The sequence below is a fragment of the Neofelis nebulosa genome, chromosome X, assembly GCF_028018385.1.
Source record: "Neofelis nebulosa isolate mNeoNeb1 chromosome X, mNeoNeb1.pri, whole genome shotgun sequence".
Taxonomy (NCBI): domain Eukaryota; kingdom Metazoa; phylum Chordata; class Mammalia; order Carnivora; family Felidae; genus Neofelis; species Neofelis nebulosa.
This window is the reverse complement of record NC_080800.1, coordinates 92,572,741-92,595,909: the sequence shown is the minus strand read 5'-3', so window position 1 is coordinate 92,595,909 and position 23,169 is coordinate 92,572,741. Positions and strand designations below refer to the sequence as shown.

The 23,169-nt window shown below is 45.2% G+C and overlaps 1 protein-coding gene across 3 annotated transcripts in view; it reads left to right on the top strand.

Annotated features, from left to right (window-relative positions):
• AMOT (angiomotin) overlaps positions 1 to 22,045 on the top strand; it is a 62,897-nt gene extending 40,852 nt beyond the window's left edge. For all 3 annotated transcript variants that reach the window (XM_058712371.1, XM_058712369.1, XM_058712370.1), the window contains 6 exons: positions 5,556 to 5,705; positions 6,668 to 6,858; positions 15,026 to 15,148; positions 15,939 to 16,171; positions 17,260 to 17,952; positions 18,313 to 22,045. In XM_058712371.1, the coding sequence (XP_058568354.1) occupies positions 5,556 to 5,705; positions 6,668 to 6,858; positions 15,026 to 15,148; positions 15,939 to 16,171; positions 17,260 to 17,952; positions 18,313 to 18,410 (1,488 nt within the window). In that variant the 3' untranslated portion in view covers positions 18,411 to 22,045. The remainder of the gene's footprint in view (positions 1 to 5,555; positions 5,706 to 6,667; positions 6,859 to 15,025; positions 15,149 to 15,938; positions 16,172 to 17,259; positions 17,953 to 18,312) is intronic.
• Positions 22,046 to 23,169: the final 1,124 nt, after the last annotated feature.

The following is a 23,169-nucleotide window of genomic DNA, read 5'->3' as shown; positions in this document are numbered from 1 at the left end:
TGAATGGGTGGAATGATTTCTCCTATTCACTGAATATCCAGAGATCATTTGTTTTATTTTTTTTTAATGTTTTATTTATTTTTGAGAGAGAGAGAAAGAGAGAGGCAGAGAGAGAGAAAACAAGCGGGGGAGTGGCAGAGAGAGAGAGGAAAACAGAATCTGAAGCAGGCTTCAGGCTCTGAGCTGTTAGCACACGGGGCTCGAACTCATGAGCCCCGAGATCATGACCTATGCCGAACTCGGACGCTTAACAGGCTGAGCTGCCCAGGTGCCCCGAAAATTTGGTTTAAATGATGGATTTACTTGGCTTTTTCTAGAGGCCCATGAGTACTCATCTCTAGACCTGAGCCACTACCTTGGCTTTAGAAACTTTTTTTTTTTAATTTTTTTTTTTTAACGTTTATTTATTTTTGAGACAGAGAGAGACAGAGCACGAACAGGGAAGGGGCAGAGAGAGAGGGAGACACAGAATCTGAAACAGGCTCCAGGCTCTGAGCGGTCAGCACAGAGCCCGACGCGGGGCTCGAACTCACATACCGCGAGATCGTGACCTGAGCCGAAGTCGGACGCTTAACCAACTGAGCCACCCAGGTGCCCCGGCTTTAGAAACTTTTCAAGTGAACTTTCACTTCCTTGAATGCTGAAGACATGGAGAAACGAATCATCGGAGATCCTATGGAGAGTACACCCATGACATGTTCTGTCTTTTGCATGCACATACACACAGACTAAAGCAGAACTTCTATTTTGTTTTTGCCTCCAAGAATGCGCCCATACAGAATTCTGGGATCTCATTTTGCTTCCTTCCTCAGTTGTTGGTCAACGGTGAAGGGGAAAAGGGGAAGTTGAGATCCATAAAATAGTTGTGAATTGAAAGACTATTAGAGACCATCTGAGGTCATCTCTCTAGCCTAGTGATTTCTTTTTAAATTTCTTAAAATCTCCGTATCCAAAGGCACTGAGGTGTGAAATACCATGGGGTCCTCAGGGACCTTAAATTATTTAGCCATGTTGAGGTGTCACGTGTGAAAAGATGATGGAGTGAGGTCAGATGACAGGCCCAATCGCTAGGGCAGACAGACAACACACAAGAACATGTATATATTCATATATATTTTCGACGATGTGGCAGTCTTTGTTGAAGTTAAGTTTTATGTAGAACCCTAATATATACAACACGTAAAAGAGAAGCCATTTGATACAACTTACCCACCACCGTGGCCTCTGAAGCACTCCACGGAACAATTCGAAAATCATTCCAGGGTCTGGCATTTTATCTACAGAAGGACCGGATAGTAAACAGTTTCAGTTCTGTAGACCATACAGTTTCTTTTGTAACTGCCCCTGCTCAACTCTGCCATTCTAGCCGGAAGGCATCTATAGCCAATATATAAATGAATGGAGATGGATGGATTTAGCCTGCCGCTGACCATTTCCTTTGCTGACTCCTGAAACCCTCCTCATTTTTTACAAATTGGGATGCTGAGGCCGAAAACACGGAAACAAATTACCATCAACGGCAGAGCTAGGACTAGAATCTAAGTTCCCTGATTGCCACTTGGTTCCTTTACCTTTCATTCGCTGTCAAATAGAGAAATAGCTGGGGGCGCCTGGATGACTCAGTTAAGTGTCTGACTTCCGCTCAGGTCATGATCTCGCAGTCTGTGAGTTCGAGCCCCGCGTCAGGCTCTGTGCTGACAGCTGGGAGCCTGGAGCCTGTTTCAGATTCTGTGTCTCCCTCTTGCTCTCTGCCCCTCCCCTACTCACGCTCTGTCTGTCTGTCTCTCTGTCTCAAAAATAATAAACATTAAAAAAATTAAAAAAAAATATCTGAGACTCTGTGTGGTATTGTAGGGAATGAGGTCTGCCTAAGGCTCTTTTTTTTTTTTTTTTTTTTAAACAGTACCTTGACTCTAAGTAAAGTATTTATTTCTCATTTGGAGAAATGTGTCATTTGGAGAAAATAGGGTGTCCTTGTGGCTACTTAACGCTTGCTTCTAATTGTATCTCCAGTGAATGGCCTTGTCTTATAAAGATATCTGAAGCTCTATCATATGAAGCGTTTGAAGGATTAGTTTTATATGTCTTCCTAGGGGAAAATGGCTGTGTTTTTAATGTCTTTAAGTGTTTTTTTTTTAATTTGAGTGTAGTTGACATACAATATTAATTTTAGGTATACACCATAGTGTTTCAACAATTATGTGCATTACAAAATGCTCACCATGATAAGTGTCTACAGTATTATTGGCTACATTCGTATGCTGTGCTTTTCATCACCATGACTTATATATTTTAGAACCAGAAGTTTGTACCTCTTACTCCCCTTCGCCCACTTTGCCCATCCCCCACTCCCCTCCCCTTTGGCAACTGCCAGCTTGTTCTCATATTTACGAGTCGGTTTCTGTCTTTGTTGTTATTTGTTTGTTTGGTTTGTCTTAATTTGACATGAATGTGATAATTAGAGTTACAGAAATAATGAGAACCATATCAAGGCTATCTGGCATGAATGTTCAGAGTTGAAAGGACCAGAGCATGTGTGATTGGACATTAACTTTTTTTTAAAAAAAAAAAGAACAACTCTAAGTACTTTTTGTATGAGGTGGTCTACTAAGCACGTCATGTGTTATCTCATTTGATCTTTATAGAGGTATATCCCATTATCATCATCTCCATGTTGTTGGTGGATGAATTACATAGCCTACCTAAGTTTGCATACCTAGTGAGTGGGAGAACTCAGATTGTTTGAGGCCAGAGCTCATGACCATAACCGTTTTACTATGTGGCCTCTCTTTTTACCTAAGAAGGAACCACTGGCGTTTCTGATCCCATTGGAAGATGAAGTTGGGGACCCAGAATGTCCTAATTAACAATCTAACATTTGAGGAGCTTAGCACAGGAGATACGTGTACAGGGGCGAGGCAGAAAAGAAAAGGGGATTTATCACGATGAAGGTAAAAGTGAAGCATATGACGATAGTAGAGGAATGAATAAACCATATAGACCTTTGTTCCTTTCTAAATATAGATGAGATCTAGAAAACAGAGTACGTAACTTAGAATACAGCTGACTTGTTGATTTCATCTCTAGGGTCTTGCATTGGTAGCATCCAACACTTGTCCTTTTCTGTCTTAAGTTATCTACAGATTAAGCATTTGCTAAATGACCATGGTGTTTATGGGTGAACTACACTCTTCTTTTAAAGGAGGTGGGAGGTGAATTATGCCAGTAACCGTGGTCTTGGTACCTTATGTATAATCATCTCAGTGGCAAAGCATAATTGGATTTTTCTCCGCCTGCTTTGTGAAAGCTGTCTGACCTGCATGCCTATCTTCACCCAGCTCAGAAAACTCCCTGGGCCTTTATTGCTTTTCCCTTCTGGAAGGGTTGGTTCAGTGACTTCTACTGCTGGAGATGCTTTTGCTAAGATATTAAGGTTTTCTTTCTCAAGAAAGGCAGGGTGTGGAGACCTCCACCAGGCCCTGGACTGCTTGTTTTTCAGTTCTCTGAGCTTGCACCAGAGTACTTTACCATCAAGGCAAGAACTGCATGCTAACTTTAATTGCCTTTAAGTATAACTGCTGTAAGCCTCAGTAATTATAGTTAACATTGTCTGCATTAACACTGCACTGCTCCCCTAGGATTTTCAGAGTGATTCACAAATACATGCATTCAACTTGAAATAGCTCGTGAGGATTATGGAACCCAAAAGGTGAAGTTAGAGGATATTCCCTGCTCTCCAATTATTCTAAGCTTAGCAAATAGGAAGGCAGAGACCTCCATGGCCTAAAGGTCTTGATTGCCCTAGTCATTGGTGTTACAAATAGTTACTTATCCCAGGAAGGAAAAGTGTAAGCTTGCTGAAAGAAAGAGAATGGCTTTTGTTTGTTTTATTTTCTAGGAAAAAGTCTAATGGATAAAAAAAAAAACAAACAAACATCTAGACTTATAACTCACCTCAACTGGTCCACAAGGCTAAATTGAGGTAGATCTTAGAATGAAAGGAAATGTCAAGAAAGTATAGAAAAAGAATTTTTTTAAGTTTTCTTTTCCGAGTCACTTAGGCAAAGTATACCACAGGTCTGATAGGAAAATGTAAGATCGGTTTTCTACAACCTAGATGAAGTTTGGCTATCCTCATTTGGGGACAAGGCATTTAAGACAAGGAGAGTTTGGCACATGCCATTGCTGTCTGACTGGACATTCTCGACAGCGGTGATTTGACTCATTACTGTTAAGTTACCTGGTTTCTGCAATGGGGGAGCCCGGTTGGTCCTGCTGGCTTGCCCCCTGCTAAATGCGTCTGGGCAGTTCTGGAAGGTTAACTTCTAACATTGCAACTATCTATCTAGCTAGCTCAAGGGCTTGGGAACGTGTTGAAAAGTTCGAGTTGAGCTGAATTCTTCAATTCCCTCTTCACAGGGTCATCAATAATATTTCGATTTAGATCTTAAAGTGAAAGTATCCTTAACTAACCTCAGCTTCCGTGATTAATGATAATGACAGATGTGAGACTAGCCTGGAAGAATGTATTCATTAGAAAGAATTCGTGGGTTGATTCTGTTAGCAAGAGAGGCACCCCACGAATATGATGAAAAGCATAACCTCCTCATTTGCTAACAAGCTGGGAAGCTGCACTTACTTAGCCCAATCTTCTTAAGTGTTGAGGTATATGCCTTCTTAAAAGAGCCTTGAGATCCCCATTCCTCTATTCCAATGGAGCCAGGATTTGGCCTATAAACTACAAGGGGACAAAGAACTCAAATTCTCTTAGTCTCAGGGGTGCCTGGGTGGCTCAGTCAGTTTAGCATCCGACTTCAGCTCAGGTCATGATCTCATGGTTTGTGGGTTCCAGCCCCACGTTGGGCTCTGTGCCGACAGCTCGGAGCCTGGAGCCTGCTTTGGATTCTGTGTCTCCCTCTCTGTCTGCTCTTGCCCTGCTCACACTCTGTCCCTCTCTCTCTCAAAAATGAATAAACATTATAAAATAAATTAAAAACTTCAAATTCTTTGTCCCAACCTGCTTCTACCTTTGCTTTTAGTTATGGTTCATAGGCTTGTAGAGAGGAAGAATCACGTTTGACTCACTTAGGTTTGGATTTGACTCATTAGTTCGAGTCTTTAGATATCTGTAAAAGGCTTAGCATAAAATTGAGAAATTATAATGCTGTGTTCTCAGAGTCCAGTGTTATCAACTCAGGCTCATGAGTGAGGCAGAAATTGCAAATAACCTGTGTTCTTTTCATAAACGTGTAGTGGGGCAGTGCTAGTCAATGAAGAGGTTTAAAAACTCTTATAATCCATTGCATGGTAACTTCGCTTTTGAGAAGCAGAAACTGTCCAAGGGGGGCTCCTAATTCCTCTTCCCCATCGCATTTTCTGCACGATAAGTACAAGGCAGCGTACTCCTCATCCTGAAGGACCTTCTTGCCATTTCATTCTTTACTTGGAGCGGGGCAGAAAGAGATGTAAACACAAGGCTGGATTTGGGGGCTGTATAACTGACTCTGCTGTCCTCTTTTGTGCCGTCTCACATCTCTCCCTACCTGGAATTTCAGCTGAAAAAGAAGCAGGTGTATGTAGATAAGGTCGAGAAGATGCAGCAAGCCCTCGTACAGCTCCAGGCAGCGTGTGAAAAACGTGAGCAGTTGGAGCATCGTCTCCGGACACGGCTAGAGAGGGAACTGGAATCGCTCAGAATTCAGCAGGTACGGAGAACTTAAAACGAGACCGCTCCTGATTGGTGGTTTTCCATTGGGTGTCGGACATGACGATAAGAGCCACACTTTTGCTCATCTTTAGGTGTTTTTGCCCCACTTGATCTTCCTCCAGACCACCTCCTGATTGCGACAATGAGGTCGGCTTCCTTAGCTTGCGTAGCCCGGCAAAATCCTTAATCCCTATTGTCTTGTACCTTTTATTTTCATGTGAACAGTAGACCCTATAAGAAGTGAAAATGCTGTACAAATAGACTCCACACATTTTAGAATTGGCTCCGGTCTTTATTTATTTTTTACGTTTATTTATTTTTAAGAGAGAGAGAGACAGAGCACAAGTGGGGGAGGGGCAGAGAGAGAAGGAGACACAGAATCCAAAGCAGCTCCAGGCTCTGAGCTGTCGGCACAGAACCCGATGCCGGGCTCGAACTCACAAACCGCGAGATCATGACCTGAGCGGAAGTCGGACGCTCAGCTGACTGAGCCACCCAGGTGCCCCACGCTCCGGTCTTTAGAATCATCTGGCCGTACCCCTCCTCATTTTCAGATGGGAGAAAATCAAGAGCCAGGAAAGGTTGCGTGACTCACTTAAGGCCACACAACAAGTTGGGGGCAAGGTAGGGGCCCAATCCTAGGTGTTTAATGTCCATTTCTAGTGTGTGCCATACTGGCAGGCAGGGATAGTGGTTTTTCAACCCACGATCCACTTTCTGAACGGCATGACTATTTGATGTGGCAAGCTTCTTTCCTGATCAAAGGAGTCTCCTGTTCAGGCCCCAAGATAGAAAGTGCCATTGCCTTGGGAGGAAATCTGAATTCCCCTTGCTTCTGGATCAGGATCCAAACTGAAGTGGCATGAGCAGTCATGCTCTCCAAGAATAGGGGCTCTTCAAGTGGGGCTGCCAGCATGGTTCTCTCACTAACCTGAGGGGTCTCGGCATCTCCCCAACCAGCGCCAGGGCAACCCTCAGCCCGCCAGTGTTTCAGAACACAGCGCCACTGCGCTGATGGAGTTGCTTCGCGAGAAGGAGGAGAGGATTCTGGCCCTGGAAGCCGATATGACAAAGTGGGAGCAGAAGTATTTAGAGGAGAATGTGATGAGGCATTTCGCTCTAGACGCCGCCGCAACCGTAGCTGCGCAGAGGTAAGTGGCTGGCTTCCGGGATCCTTGCTTGAAGGGCATGGGTGGGTGGGCAGAACAGAAAGGTGACCTGTTGAAAGATTTTTCCATGTGTTGCTTTCCTTGTCTCCTATAGTGCTCTTTGTTCCCCTCCCCAGTGTCTGCCTAAGTGTGTTTCCTTTCACCTGGTTAAACAGAGACTTTTTAGGAATTGGGGTCAGGAATTTGAAAATGAACCTTAACTTCACTAGATCCACTGAAGGTTTGCAGGCCTCCTTCGCTAGAGCCACGCCTTCTTTCGGCCACATGTGTAGGTTTCTTTGTTTAGCCCCAGGACGGGAGTGAAAGCCACTCCGGAGAAAGGCCACTCAGAAACTAAATGTCACTCAGGAGTGGCGGAGCCACATTCTCCGTGTCCATGAGTTCATCACATGTAACCGGTCACATGCCATTTGGCAAGGGAGAGAAAGCGGCAGAAGGATTTTTTTTTTCTTAAATTTTTTGCCTCTTCCGTGTCCCCTATGCACGTGAAAACATTAAATATGGGTCTTTGGAAGAAACAGTGCTCTTGTCCGGTTTGTCCATCTCGCTGCTGTTCATAATCACCCGTTGGAAAAGAAAGAGAGAAACGACAAAAACTAAATTCGCATCAGGAGATAGCATTGGTTGCTGGAGAGACAGACAGAGGCTTGGTCTCCAGTTGGGTATCTAAGGAGGCCAGAGCATATGGTACCCAGAGAGGCTCTACCCAGAAAGTTATTAAAAACCGCAGTGTTGTTTCGAACGTTCTCCTAAAGGTGGTGAGCTGGCAGAATCTGGAAACACTTGCCAGAGTTTAGGCTGTGATGTGTGTGTCGAGTGGGTGGCAGATACATTTATTTGCGAGTCCTTCTCATGCCAAATCGGGAGGAGGTCAGTGCTTAAGAGCTGGGCTCGTGATTTGCACACGTATTCCTGATTCTCCAGGAGGACGTCTTACTGTTTCTCTAACACACTCTGCCTTCCTCCAAGTACATGGAGACCTGATAAATCTTACATGGCTTGAAATCACCTGTGCATGGATTTCGAGGTCATCATGGGCTTAAGCATACCTGTCTTTGTTTTCGGAGAACAGGGCGCTCCATACGTGCGAGGGCAGTAACGGAGCGCACGAAAGCCCCAGCTGTGCTAGAAGATGGTCGGGGAGTTTGTAGGCAGATTAGAAGCAGAATTAAGTGTAATTTTAGCTGCTCCCTCCCAAGAAAACACCTGTGCCCAGTGCTTATTCAAAGGTTATTCAGGAAACCCCAACACAGAAAAGGAGACGAAGGGCGAATTTTGTCATCTTTGGGCAGAAACTTAGAAAGATCTAGCTCGTAAAGGTGTGCAGTGTGAGAAAATGTGGGAAAGCCAGCGTTCTTGATGCTGGGAGGTTCACTGCTAAAATCAACTTCAGAATAGACTTCAGGTCAGGAAATGAAAGAAAGCTAGGAGGTTGTCACTGGGGTCCTTGTAATAAAGAAACTACCCCCCTTCCTTCCTTCCTCCCTTCCTCCCTCCCTCCCTCCCTCCCTTCCTCCCTTCCTCCCTCTCTCCCTCCCTTCCTTCCTTCCTCCCTTCCTTCCTTCCTTCCTTCCTTCCTTCCTTCCTTCCTGCCTTCCTGGAAAGTTTTGATACTGGGGGAACCCACTTTCTGAGAGACTTCTTCCCAGAATCTGTTGCCTTCCATAAAGCAGATTTAATTTAAACCACATTCGTTTAAATCACCAGGTAGAAAGTTTCCGTGTAATCACGGTTTTCAGTAAAAGTGCATGCTTATCATCTAATATGATAAAAAGCAGCCAGTTTCCACCTGGCCAGAAACACTTTACGTTAGTTCCTTGGGCAAACATCCTGTATCGGGACTGTATGCTTCTTTGCATGCCTATTAATCCAGCCCTCAGAAGAAAGTGAGAGACTGTGTTCACATTCCCGCAAAATGAGACAAGTAGACTAGGTAGACAAGGACTGGGGTCCTTGTAATAATTCCTCCAGATCCTTCTATTTCTAGGATTATGCTATTTTTTCCCAAAGATAGTGCCTCTTATGCTCGGCCACGGGGATTGGTTTCCTTTTCCTCTTTTCTTAATGAGATTTCCAATTTACAAGGTGGCATCCAGGAAATTTAATTTCAGAACCTATGGGTTCTTCTGCCTTCCTTTCCAACATCTCTTGCCCTTTCTCTTCTGTCCAGTGGTTTCATTCGACCCTACAAATTTGACCAGGGTTCTGCTCTTTGCCCCTTTCTGTGGTAAAGGCATTATATTCTACTTTTCCTTCTTAAGAAGTTTTAAATGTCTAGGATATTGGTTGCATATGGAAAGTGCTCAACCTGTGTTTGAGTAAGGAAGGAGAGGAAGAAGCAAAAAGGAAGGAAGGAGGATAGAAGTGACAGAGAAGGAAACGGTTTCTAACTCTCTAACTGCAATCCGTAAATGTAGTGCCACATTTTAATGACCTGCTTGGTTTCTGTGGATTCTGCTAGTATCTCTGACTTTGTATGTTCCCAATGTAATATCTTATAGGTAAAAGCACATTTGGGAAATGTTGCTTGGTTGGTATCAATGGTGGTTGTAGAATTTTTTCAATTAATAGGTATTATTTACCTATTAAAAAGCACCTATTTTATATGGTTTGATGAATGTTGGCAGGCATATACAATAATGTAGCCACCCCACAGTCAAGATAGAGGGTGCATTCTTTTTTTTAATTTTTTTTTAACGTTTATTTATTTTTGAGACAGAGAGAGACAGAGCATGAACGGGGGAGGGTCAGAGAGAGGGAGACACGGAATCCGAAACAGGCTCCAGGCTCCGAGCTGTCAGCACAGAGCCCGACGCGGGGCTCGAACTCACGGACTGCGAGATCATGACCTGAGCCGAATTCGGCCGCTCAACCGACTGAGCCACCCAGGCGCCCCGATAGAGGGTGCATTCTAAAGTGCCCTCGTGCCCCCTCAGCTGGATCCCTTCCTCCCCCACCTGACACTAGACAACAATCAGTCTGCTTTTTGTCGTTACAATTTTGCCTTTTCCAGAATGTTGTATGAAAGGAGTCATGTAGTATATACTCTTTCTGCTTGATTTCTTTCACTGGGCATAACTATTTTGAGATTCATACAAGTTGATGCCTGTATCAATAATTGGTTCCTTTTCATTGCTGACTAGTGTTCCGTAGTCTGGGTGCACCACCCCAGTTTATCTATTCACTTGTTGATGGATATTTGGATTGTTTCTGGTCTTTGGCCGTTGTGAATAATAAAGTACAGATTTAAAAAAAATTAATGTTTGTTTAATTTTAAGAGACAGAGAGAGGCAGGGCACAAGTGGGGGAGAGGCAGAGAGAGAGAGAGAGAGAGAGAGAGCGAGCGACACAGAATCTGAAGCAGGCTCCAGGCTCTGAACTGTCAGCACAGAGCCCGACGTGGGGTTCGAACCTACGATCCGTGAGATCATGACCTGAGCCAAAGCTGGACGCGTAACTGACTGAGCCACCCAGGTGCCCCTCAAGTACAGATTGTCATACAATAATAGACAACTGCCTTTTCTCAGGTGAGAAGACCTATTAGGTGATCTGTTCATACCCCTGTTAGCACTTTGATTCTACAAAGCACCACTTGTCAAAGGGACAGCTGTCAAGGCAAGAAATCACATGTACTGTTTGTTTTCTATATAATGTACTCTGCTACGTACTTTACCGTTATCGCTTATGCTCACAATAACTCTTTGCGATAAGTACTATTATCTATTCTACGTATGAGGAACAGGTTAAATAATTTGCCCAAGATCACACACAGCTACTAAGAAGAAGAACTGGGATTGAAAGTGACATTTTGACACCTTCACCACTACTCTGCTGATTTGATGATTTCAGGATGGTGATTAGATTTCAAGATGGTGATTAGGGATTATTAACTGTTTAAGAGTTACTGTTTGAGGCTTATTATTAATTGTTTAGTCACTGAAAAGTATGGTAAGTAATCACAATAATATGGCCCATATTATGACTTCCATATTATCGTGTTCTAGAGATTCTTTAGATGCTTAATTTACATAAGGGAAATTATTACCGAGTACTTCGACCTAGAAGAATAGATGTGGCAACGCAGACTGTGGCTCACCAATGGTGAATTTATTTCTGAATAGCAGCAAAAGGATGAAAAGATAATTGGGGCGCCTGCGTGGCTCAGTCGGTTAAGTGTCTGATTCTTGATTTCTGCTCAGGTCATGATCTCATAGTCCTGAGATTGAGTCCTGCGTGGGGCTTTGATGGGTCATGATCTCGCAATTTGACAGTTGACGCCCTGCATCAGGCTCTGTGCTGACAGCATGGAGCCTGCTTAAGATTCTCTTTCTCCCTCTCCCTCTGCCCCTCCCCCGTGTGTGCGTGCGTGCTCACACACATACACACACACTCTCTCTCTCTCTCTCTCAAAAAAAAAAAGATAACAAACCCGATCGGCCATGTAATTTACTAGTTTGCATTTCCTGAATCCAGTCATTAACCTTTCCCAAACGTGCAGTGTTTTGTTTTTATATTGGATGATGTCAATCTGGGAAAGAAGGAAAGGAAGGGAAAGCAGGAGGTAGAAGCTGGTCACACACATTATACGTACCTACCTGTTCCTTCCTTATAGGCTTTTCTCCGTTTCCGTCCTCAGATTTGTTTCTCATCCTGACATCCCTTAGGTTAAAGTCAGAATTGTCAACAACTTGTTGGATATGGTCATATGGCTATTCCTAAGATGTGTTAACTCTGATGTAACTAAAATCAAAACCCATTATAACGTTTCCCCAAAAATCTCTCCTTATATTCCTATCATAGAAAATGAGCTGTATGCCATCTTTTCTAGTCTTTTGAATTAGAAACACCAAAAGTTCTCATTCATTCTTTCCTCTCTCCAACACCCACATGTAAACAGTCTCCAAGGTGTAGCAATTCTGCCTCCTATGGCCTGTTTGCATCGGTTCATGATGTCAGTATCTCTTGCTGGGATTATTACAATAACCGTTCTGACTGGTTTGCCCAAATCCAGCGTATTGCTCCCCGAATCCCCCATCACATTTCAGCCAGAGACAATGTTATCTTTTTAAAACACAGCTTGGATCATTCCAGCTCTCATAATTTTCAGTGCCTGTTGTAATAAAGTTCACGCTCACCTCTGTAACAATTAATTGCTTGCCCTTATATTTTTTTTGTCTCCCTTTGCAAGTTTCCTGCAGTCAGGGACTGATGCATGTCTAGCCACTTTTTAGCATCGCAGTAATTTCAACCACAGGGCTCCAGTCATGGTCAAGTTCACATGTTAAATAAACAAAAGGATGCTACTGACAGGAAAAGATGGATTCGAAGTTGAAAAGTTGAAAAGGCTAACTATTTTAATTAGGGAATCCTGAGTGACATTCTGGAAAGCGATGTAAGCAAGGTGATGGGGATAATCTCATTGGAAGGAGAGAGATGCCTGGAGGGACAGTTGCCAGAAATCGTTTACTTAAGAATTTAGATGTAGGGGGCACCCGGGTGGCTCAGTCGGTCTGACTGCAGCTCGGGTCACGATCTCATGGTTTGCGAGATTGAGCCCCACGTCGGGCTCTCCACTGACAGTGTGAAGCCTGCTTGGGACTCTGTCTCTCTCCCGCTCTCTCTCTCTGCCCCTCCCCTGCTCGTGCTGTCTCTGTCTCTCTCAAAATAAGTAGATAAACATTTTTAAAAACCTTTAAAACAATACAAATAAACATTAAAAAAAAAAGAATTTAGATATAAGATGTCGAAATCAGGGATGTACAGTCTGGGGTTTGCAGATTGCGTTTTCAAGCCCAACATCTCTCTCCTGACGTGCTTAAGGATAGTCTCAGCGTCCTGGAAGTTAGGTCAAGTTGCTCCTTCAAACGCTGCTTGCTTGCTTTTGCCTGAGCCACTGGCTCAGTGGCCCCAGTCTTCTAGAAGGAAGATTGATGTTGAAGGCCGTCCTGGCAGCTCTGGAGGAATTCACTAAGTGCCCCACATTTTCAGGCTCCATTCCTGAGGAGTTCGCAGTGTCCATATCAATGAGCTGGCAGGGCTCTGCGTCCCCAAAATGGTCTTTTATGCAATGAAAGTGGCCGTGGGCCAGCACTGGCTCCCCCAGTGACAAACCGAACACTCATCAGCCTTTAGAGCGGCCTGGCTCTGAAGCGGCCATCATGTTGGAACTCTGCACTGCAGGAACTGCCCCTAGGATTCCACCCTCTTGCATGTCACTCTCCTTCTCCCCATACTTCTCTCTTTTTTTAAAACAAATTTTAAGTTTATTTATTTTGAGAGAGACAGAGACAGCGTGAGCAGGGGAGGGGCAGAGAGAGAGAGAGAGAGAGAGAGAGAGAGAGAGAATCCCAAGCAGGCTCTGCACCATCAGCGCAGAGCCTGATGGGGCTTGAACACACAGAATTGTGAGATCATGACCTGAGCGGAAACAGAGTCATACGCTTCACGCACTGAGCCACCCGGGCGCCCCTACCCATACTTTTCTCTCTAATTACGGATATGTTTGTTGGGCGTTTTTACTGTGCACTGTATCTTTTACATGCGTGCTTTTATTTGAGCCCCCCCCCAAATGCCATGAGATGCAGGTGTAATTATGACTTCTGTCTGAGGAGACGGACGTCTCGAGCAGTGAACTGACTTCCTGAGCATAGAGTTTGTTCGTGGCGGGGTACTTGGGAAAGGAGGCTTGGACCCTCGTGTGGTCTCTAGTCAGAGCCCGTGCTCTCAACATCACACAACCCCATTTCCCCTTGAGCACCTTGGAACACAAGGGCCATTCCTGGTCGCACTAGGAGCAAGTGTAGAATCCTGAGATGTTAAAATGTTTTCAATTTAGGTGAGCCACTGCAAGGCCTTCTCTCTCTTGGCCCAGTTTGTTTCACCATTCAACTAAATGGCATATCAAGTGTAAGCATGTTGGGGCAACAGGAGTTTTGAGGAACTCACCAAAATTCCCTAACTTTAATACCCGCTGTCTGTGTCTTCATTCCCTGCCCTTTCACTCCCGTCTGTACTGTCACAGTCTGTAAGCTAACAGAACATAGCCAGGTGCCAGCAGAAAATTCTCCCACAGATCCCCGTCCTCATAGGAAGTATGATGAAGCGGTGCTAATTCATTGTTTTCCCAGTCTATTGTCGGCTTTTCCTTTAAAACCAATATAATTACATCAATATTCTTCCTAATCCCTTTTTCTTTCCCTCCAAGTTACTCAAAGAGGATCCACGTCATTTTCATTCCTTTCCCTCTTTTTTTCCTACCACTGGTTCTAAATGAACTAAAGAAAGGTGCATGACCTCACTTATCAGGACGATACAGGATCCCCGTGTATCTTTGACTTGTGCTGTTTAGACATCAGCCTTGCCCCGCCCCCTCCCCTTCCTCCTCTCTTTCTTCTTCTCTTTCTCTCTCCGTCTCGAGCCCACGCGCACACACGCTTTACTCCTTATTAATTAGTATTAGAGTTAATGGCCTGAGACACTTTGAAAGGAGACATGATGGTCCCTCATGCAGTTCGGACCCTGGCAAGAGAACAGTCATGTAGCTGGGCGAAGAGACTCCTTGATTTGGCACTAGAATGTTTCCAATGTAGGTTAGACAGGAATTAAGTGGCACTGACTCAAAGGCCATGCTTTTCGCTCAGCTCACTTGCCCAATCTGACCTTTACTGGTGCTGTCTCTATAGTTGCTGGTATATATCTGTAGCACTGGCTGTTTAGTACGTTCTCGGACTTTCATCAAAGTCCAGCCATTTTGCCTTCATAACTATCATGAGAATAAAGTGAAAGTCTATAATATCTTCTGTATCATATAAATAATAATATAAAGTGAAAATATAAAGATCTTCGTGTAACCTGGCCGTGATCTACAAACGTGAAGGGATTCTTTGCCAGGAGGTTTGTGTCCCTCTCATAGAATCCCCTCACTGACTTTTGCAGCTGTATCCATGCCAAAAACCTCTTCTAGCTAGCTCTGAAAGTTGAACCTTCCCGTCTTGGAGGTTCTTTTCGGTCAGTCATCCAGAAACCAACCATTCCTAATGAGTTTGACTATAGCTTACCGCTTTCCAGCAATACCTTTGACATGGGAGGGAGATGATAAGATTCGTTGATTTTGCTGCCTTATCTTCATCACTGTCATTTTCCTTCCCAGGGATACAACAGTCATCAGCCACTCTCCTAACACCAGCTATGACACGGCTCTGGAAGCTCGCATCCAGAAAGAAGAGGAAGAGATCTTGATGGCCAACAAGCGTTGCCTTGACATGGAGGGCAGGTAAAATATCAACCTGGACCCCAGTGGATCTGAAAAGAAAGTATAGAGACCAGATAGGTCAGGAGGGAAGGGTAGGCATCTTCATTCACAAGTGAGAAGCCTGATAATGCAGCCTCCCCCGACCCCTGCACCCCTGCCAGCCTGTTCACTTGGGTTTGAAATGCAATGACCCTTACCTTGCTTTCCCCATTGGCTTTGGTAATTGCTTTCCATCTTCCCTCCGCCAGAACCGTATTGTTGGTATTTGTACTCTGGGTATTCCTTCTAGCATTGTACTTCCACCTTGTGATACAGCAGAATGCACAGTGAAAGAATATCCATTCGGGTTTGGAGGTGGGGCACCTGATATCTCTTATTTTTTTTTTTTTTTTTTTTTTTTGATATCTCTTATAAACTCAGGATCATTTACTTATCAACTCAAGTTGCGGCCCATTCAAAGAAGTCCTCATCTTCTCACTAAGTACATTGTTCCATTGACTCAGAATCTTCCGTATAGCACCCATTACATCCGTTTACTCTCTTACGTACAGGCCTTTTTCCCACCGGTACCTTGCTGTGGCTTCCTGAGGTGTAAGCAGCGACTCCTGGATGCTCTCTCCTAGATCCATCTGGGTGTGGAGAAAGGCGTTTTTAAAAACACAGCACACTGCCCCTTGCTTTTCAATGCCGAAAGGACTAAACCACTCCTCAGCTGAAAAGATCATGGAAACTCAAGTCCGTGCAGGCAGTGAGACCAGAACATGGAGGTGGCAATGAGGTTTTTTATATGTTCTTTGTCTTTGGCTCCTAGGATTAAGACGCTCCATGCCCAAATTATTGAGAAGGACGCCATGATCAAGGTGCTGCAGCAGCGTTCCCGGAAGGAGCCAAGTAAGACAGAGCAGCTGTCATCCATGCGACCAGCAAAGTCTCTGATGTCCATTTCCAATGCCGGGTCAGGCCTGCTCTCACATTCGTCCACGCTGACCGGCACCCCCATCATGGAAGAGAAGCGAGATGACAAGAGCTGGAAGGGGAGCCTAGGTAATGACAGTAGATAAAGAAGATTAAAGTGACGCGTTTAGATAATGTGCCCATTCGGCAAGGAAAGGGAGTGATGGTCCAGATTCTGGAGCAGAAGATATATCAGGTTGGGTATCTGTCCTCCTGAGAGGCTAGCTGCCTATTCAGCAACTCCTCCACACTCTGACGTCTCACTGACAGAACACTGGTTGAAGCCAAGGCCTTAAAAGATAAGAATTCTGAGTTCTGTTTGGGTGGGAAAGAAGACAACTTCAGTTTCCTCTAAAAACTTCTCAGACTTGGCCTTTGCCATGCCAGACCTTTTGTCTTTGTCCAAAGCCCATGTGACCTTCATGTCAGTCAAAAGTTCAGAATTCCAGACTTTTCTCTCTTCTCTCCTCCCACATAATACAAGGATTCAGAGTTCTAGTTAAGCTAAATGGAGCTGGGTGGCAGGTTTTTGTTACCCAAATGTTCTGAGATGAGAACTGAATGTACTTTTTCATTCCATTTCTGTCCATTCCTTCCCCTCTAATCAAAACCCCAGAAGCACTCTGGATACCACGAGGCACATTTTTAGAGCCTGAGAAAGCCAGCTTTGTGTTTTAATTGTAGGTCTTTTTGTTGCCTCTGATACCTTCCTTGGTCCTCTGATGCTTGCAGTGTCCTTTGGATAGAGTAGGCATTTCGGGGGCCCCCCGGTCTTCATGAGAACGTTAGGTTACACAGTTATCGTATCACTCATCCGTGACCACCGATCGTTCTTCCACTCCTTTCTGGCTGGCTGGTCATGGAAGACGGGGGTTGTAAGTGGAGCCAAGTAGAAGCCTTCTGCAAGCTCAGTGGAGATCAATCACCGCTGGAAAAGTACATCAAAACAGATCCGCGGGAAACTTAAAGGCTTAATACACCGTGCTGGGGTGGAGAACGAGGACCAGAAGGGACGGGCCTGCCGAACCGATTTCCTGGGTTCCTCGGAGGCGCAAGTGGAGACTCGCGTCCCGTTGTTCGTGCTTCTCCTGAACCTCCTGCGAGGAAGACGACGTAACCCGATGTCTGCATTTGAGGAACCCGTACTTTTCTGACCTCTTGCCGTCTTCCCTTTGTAGGTATCCTCCTGGGTGGGGACTACCGCGCCGAGTCCGTGCCCTCCACACCCTCGCCGGTGCCGCCCTCCACTCCCCTGCTCTCCGCTCACTCCAAGACGGGCAGCCGCGATTGCAGCACGCAGACGGAACGGGGCACGGAACCCAGCAAAACCGCAGCCGTTGCTCCCGTCTCTGTCCCCGCGCCAGCCGCCGCTGCCGCCGCCACTGCCGCCGCCATCACTGCCAACGCTGCCACCAACACCACCACCATGGTAGCCGCTGCTCCACTTGCTGTCGCTGCTGCTGCTGCTCCTCCGGCTGCCGCCGCCGCCGCCCCGTCTCCAGCAACCGCCGCCGCTGCTGCTGCTGCTGCTCTTGCGGCTGCCGTTTCTCCAGCTGCTGCTGCTCAGGTTCCGGCCGCTGCCTCTGCCGCCGCCGCTGCTGTCGCGCCTCCTGCTGCTGTTCAGGTTGCTCCAGCTGCTCCGGCTCCGGTTCCAGCTCCGGCTCCGACTGCGGTTCCGGCTCCAGCAGCGTCTCCGGCTTCTGCTCCGGCTCAGACTCAGGCACCAACTCCAGCTCCGACTGCGGCTGCTACTCCGGCTCCAGCTCCAGCTCCAGCTGTGGCTCAGGCTGACGCTTCTGCAAGTCCAGCTGCCGGCTCTGGACCACGTCGTTTGTCAATACCAAGTCTGACCTGCAATCCAGATAAGACAGGTAATGATCTTCCATACCCCAGGTAGCCTTGGGTTCTGCCCACTATTACGGATTGCTTGTTGGCACCCTGTGGTGTACACACAGCCGGTCGTTGGGCCAGAGTTGTTCGGGTTTTAAAGGGGATTGATCCCAAGCGATGGGTGCAGAGCCCATAAATGACTTTTTGGGACACGAGGATGGGAGCAGAAGTGCGTCAAGGTGGTTCTTCCGGTTGCGGTAAATGCTCAGGTGAACAAGGGGAGGTGGTGTCAGGCAAGTCTCACTTGGCCACCGGCTTCCTGGCTCGAACGCTGGCTGTTTCTAGCAATCTGAGTCTTTACTTGATCCCTAAGTGGTTTCTAACCCCCTGTTTCCATTCAGATGGCCCCGTTTTCCACTCCAATACTCTGGAAAGAAAAGCTCCCATTCAGATCCTGGGACAAGAGCCTGACGCAGAGATGGTGGAATATCTCATCTAAACGGCCTATTCAAGAGCTGCAGTTTATCAGCAAGAGTGCTTTTAACCATTTTTCCTTTTTGATTGTTCTTATTTTGAGGGTGAGGACAAGGGGTGGGGGGGATGTTTTTTAAAGGGACTTTTTATTGAAACAATATAGTACTTAAGTAATACCATACAAACTCCAGTCTATTCTGGTACACACTCAGAGAGTACCTCTAAAGACAGATGAATCAGAATGTGCTCTAAAGTTTATTGTTTGGGTTTATACAAACACTTGGACTGTTAATCGCTGGGTATACATGAATGTTTGCAATGTGCGTGATTTTATTTAGCATTTCCATATTCCAGATCATTTTCATTGAAGAGCACAGTATGTTTGGGAGACAGTGCGTAACATGTAGATTTCAGAAGTGGGAAGCCGGAGAGAATTTGCACCTATGCTGTTTTGTATACTTACCATCTAGGCAGCATCCAGAGAGGGAGCTCTCATCTCGGGCTCATGAAAGGGAATAGGTTTAGGAGCTGTGTAAGCTGAAGAAAAGGCAGGGGATATTGGGGTGTGGAAGGGTGCTGGAGCTAATTTTCCCTCCCAATTTCCCAGCTACCCTGTGCCAGGAGATTGTGTTTATCTTCATTTCAGTGGTGCTTTGGAAGTGGATTCTTTTGGTTCCCTTGCGGAGGTTCATACATTCATATATATACTCTGGAGTAATTTATGCATTTGGATAATTAATATATTGCTTTCAGATGCTAGGAGAGTAAATTAGCTGTGTGCTGTACAACTTCCTCCTTCTTAGGGAGTGAGACCTTCGGAGGCCTTGATGGAGAGTTGCGCGAGGTGCTGCGTGTGGCCATGAGCACAGCTCGCTTGGCTTTCCTGAGACCAATCTGGTTAGTGTTCATTGTTTCTCCAGCACAAGTTCACTGGCTGTGTCACCAGTTTCAGGTTTCCAATCATTTGCAAAACGAGGAAGCATTTTTGTTGATGGGCTGAATGCTTTGAATTTCTGGTGACTACTTTCAAATAACTCCGTTTGTTTTCCCCAATTCTTAGCATAACGTCTTAAAAGGCATCGTTGATTGTAACCTCCAAGGGAATAGCAGTCGGGGGAGAGGTGGGCTGCAGATGTATCCTTAGCTGTCCCTTCTCACTGCCAGTGACTCCATCTTGGAATACCTTTGGAGAGCAGCAGAAAATGTGTATGTGGACAGGGACCAAGGAGGCCATGGCTCCGGAGCTTTGCCCTAGGGCCGCCTCCAGGGACACAAAAGGGCTGCTTCTTGCCACAGGTCCCTGCTCTGTGTCACCTCTCTGCCCTTAATTAAGGTGACAGATCCACAGACAATGTCATTAAGATCAATTTTCAGGGGTATGGGAGGGTGAGGGAAGTGGGGGGTGTTAGGTAAGGGTGGGGGGGGTAGAAGTTTGGGGATGTGTTAGTTAGAAACCGGATTAATAGAAGAGTAGGCCTGATATATTATGTTGTGAAGCATAGTGGCTGGAAGGAACTTCAGCAATAGAGCCCTACCCCCTCGTTTTAGTGATGAGGAATTTGAGACCTGGAGAGGTTAGTTTTTCAAGATCACACGACACAGCTTTCCATTTTGCCAATTACCATGCTTATTTTGGGAAATCCTTATATACCAAAAGCCTCATCTTAAGAAAAGGCATCTTCATGGACCAGGGCATTCGTAATTTGTAAAATGTCCCTGGCCTTGTTGCTTTGTCCAGGGTTCTAGACTCCTACCTTGCTTCCCCTGCAGTGCCTTTTTGCAAGGTTTTCTCTTTACTGGTCCTCATTTCAACATTGACTCACATGAAACTCCCCCCTGAGCAATCCCCCTCGCTTCTTGTCTTGCTGTGGGATTGGCTGTCTCAGGTCATCTTACAGGGTCCCTCCGTGACCACGGGAATGGCATATTTAACAGTATTTTTGTGTCATTCCTAATTACCTGCCGAACGAGTTCTTTTTGTGGGGCCGGGGGAGAGATGAGGGAGAGTGACGTGATTTTCAGCCAGTCTAGACATTTCAATAAAGAAGTGATCATCCTACACGTTAGTCTTCAGTCATCAAATGAATCCCAAATAGAAATGATAAGTGCCATTGTGCTAATACTTGTTCATACTGCCCCTTCAGTCCTAAGGGGAAAAGTCCTCAAATAGAAAGCAAACTTGAGGACTGCTGCTTTCTAGCCAAATAAGTAAATACAAATAAGATGAAACCTTTCATCTGCTCCTTTTATGGTTATTACACATTGCCAGATTTTTTGCTAGCTCTGGGAGCCATGATTTTAATCACATTCTGGAAGGTGACAAATGTCATACGTTCCACGCTGTGTGGCAGCTGTCTCTTTAGCCTCATATACTTTGGGGAAAGGAGGAAGTTCTTGGCTGAGTACTACTTTGAACTTTCCACAGCATCTCTGCCCCCTCACACCAGAGGCAGTCCCTTTTGGCTCAGTTTTTTTTTTAATCCCAGGTAATTTGCTCAAGTAATATCGTACATCTAAGAGATGGAAGGAGTCCATGGCATATACGATGTTTACAAAGAAGGTAGATTCAGCCTTTTCAGAAAATTTCTAATAGGTGTCCTTCTAAAGATTCAGGTTTATGGGAGAAATGTCAAGTCAATCACCTTTTTCACAATTGTCAGGGTATAACACTTGGGGGATCTTTCTGGACTCCCACTTATCTATGCATTTTACTGGCACCTCAGGACAGAAGGGTGACCTTGTCTTAACGCGTACTGCCTGGTGATCTCTGGGGACCTATTTAAGTCAGTTGTACCCTGATGCCCGATGCACAGAAAAACTTCATTAGAATGAATTGCACTTGATGGAAAACTCCCATTAACCATTTTTCATTAACGAAAAGTAGCTTGCACATTCTCTTAAAATCATGTATCTCGATTGTTGTTCTCATGAAGGATTTATTTTCGATGTTGCTTTCGAGCTTCAGGGTGACAGGGAGAGCAAGAACCTGAAATATCTGCCGTCATCCGCCACAGAAAACATACCAAGTGTTCTCTTGTTACGCGGTTGGGTGGGCACAACGATTGGAAAATGAGCAAACTGATTGTGCAAACTACTTTTTATGCAGAGCCTAAACACTCATAACGCGGCAGCTTAAAGTATATACATATGGACTAACTTTTATAAATTATATTCTCATGTCTGTTACCCATACAATCTCCTGTTATCTCAGTCGCTCCTTCACATATGGAATGTGTTACTTAAAATGTGTGCATTCTTACGGAACATGTTTTCAAAGGAAGGCATCAGGATGGGCTAATTGCCATCAATTTCAGCCCGCCACGATCCTTGGAAATATATCTCCCGAGTGTCATTCATCATCAGTAGGACAAGTGTCAGAGCTTGTTTATTTTTTTCCAGTAGCAGCGATGGGTTGCATGGAATCATCAAACCTCCTTTCTGGCCTCCCTTGTGATTAATGGCATGTGTTAATAAAATGGATAGCTGGGGTTGGCAGATGGCTAAAGAAGAATCGCCTTTGGTGTAAAATGTATGTGGCCCCTTGTTGATTGCGACCCCATTCTGTAATCGACTGAGCTAGTTCCAATAAAGTTAAGCAGGTTTGAATCCACTTTGTGCCTATCTTTTCACTGACAATAAAGTTAGCTATTTTAAAATGCAGTACTGTGTGGAAAATGCTTTGGTGTTTACCCAACAGAGGGTGTATTTACCCTGTATCAGTGATTAGTTTCAATTTACTATGCACTGAAATTGCCTTTCAAGGGCAGCATTGGACAGAATTTGCATTTGCTTAAAGTACGGAATGTGATTATAAAGTATTAAGACAACACTACGGGCCACAGGCTCTAATCGCTTCCTTTATATATTCAGGCAGCATATATTAAAAGCTTTGCATCTTTTTATCTCCCTGTTTCTGAGGGCTAAAATGATGGCCACCCAAAGCAGAGAATTCATCCTTTAGTTAACAGTTTGGAAGGCCCCTTGATGTTTCTTTTGTACCCTTGTTCTTATGCCAATTCATCAGTTTTGGTTGAGGGAGCTTGTTATTAAAAGCAAATCAAAACCGCGAACAAGCCGGCTTTTTTGGACTGAAAATGTTCAAGCTGCCTTTACACTGCCCTCCCTGCACCTCCTGTTTACCACTGTGTCCCACCCTGACTGAGGAGGGGACACAGGCTTTGAGTTGACACTTTTTACAGAGAAATTGGCTTGATGGGTGTTGCAACATGGATGGGAGGAGGGTATAGAATTCATTAAACTCGAAATTTGATTTTTTTAAATTAAGCTGGGAGACATATTCCTTCCATATTAAAAAAAAATTTTAATGTTTACTTAGTTTTGACAGAGAGAGAGAGAGAGAGAGAGAGAGCATGAGTGAGGGAGAGGCAGAGAGAGAGGGAGACACAGAATCCAAAGCAGGCTCCAGGGTCCGAGCTGTCAGCACCGAGCCCGACGACGCAGGGCTTGAACTCATGGACTGCGAGATCATGACCTGAGCCCAAGTCGGACGCCCAACCGACTGAGCCACCCAGGCGCCCCATATTCCCTCCATATTTATGACAAGTGCATTGAAAACCATGCGTGAAAATCCACTCCTCTTTTCTGGGACGAAGAAGATGGTATTCAGTCAACTGCACCTTCGTACAAAGGTTTGCGAGGCATTTCTTTCAGAAGTACGTTGTGCCCAGTTCTTAGTGAGCCGTCTTTCGTGGGGAGAAAAAACAAGTGTTCCCTCAAAAGTGACGAAGATTGCCTTGTGGGAGCATCTGTAGATATTATCCAGT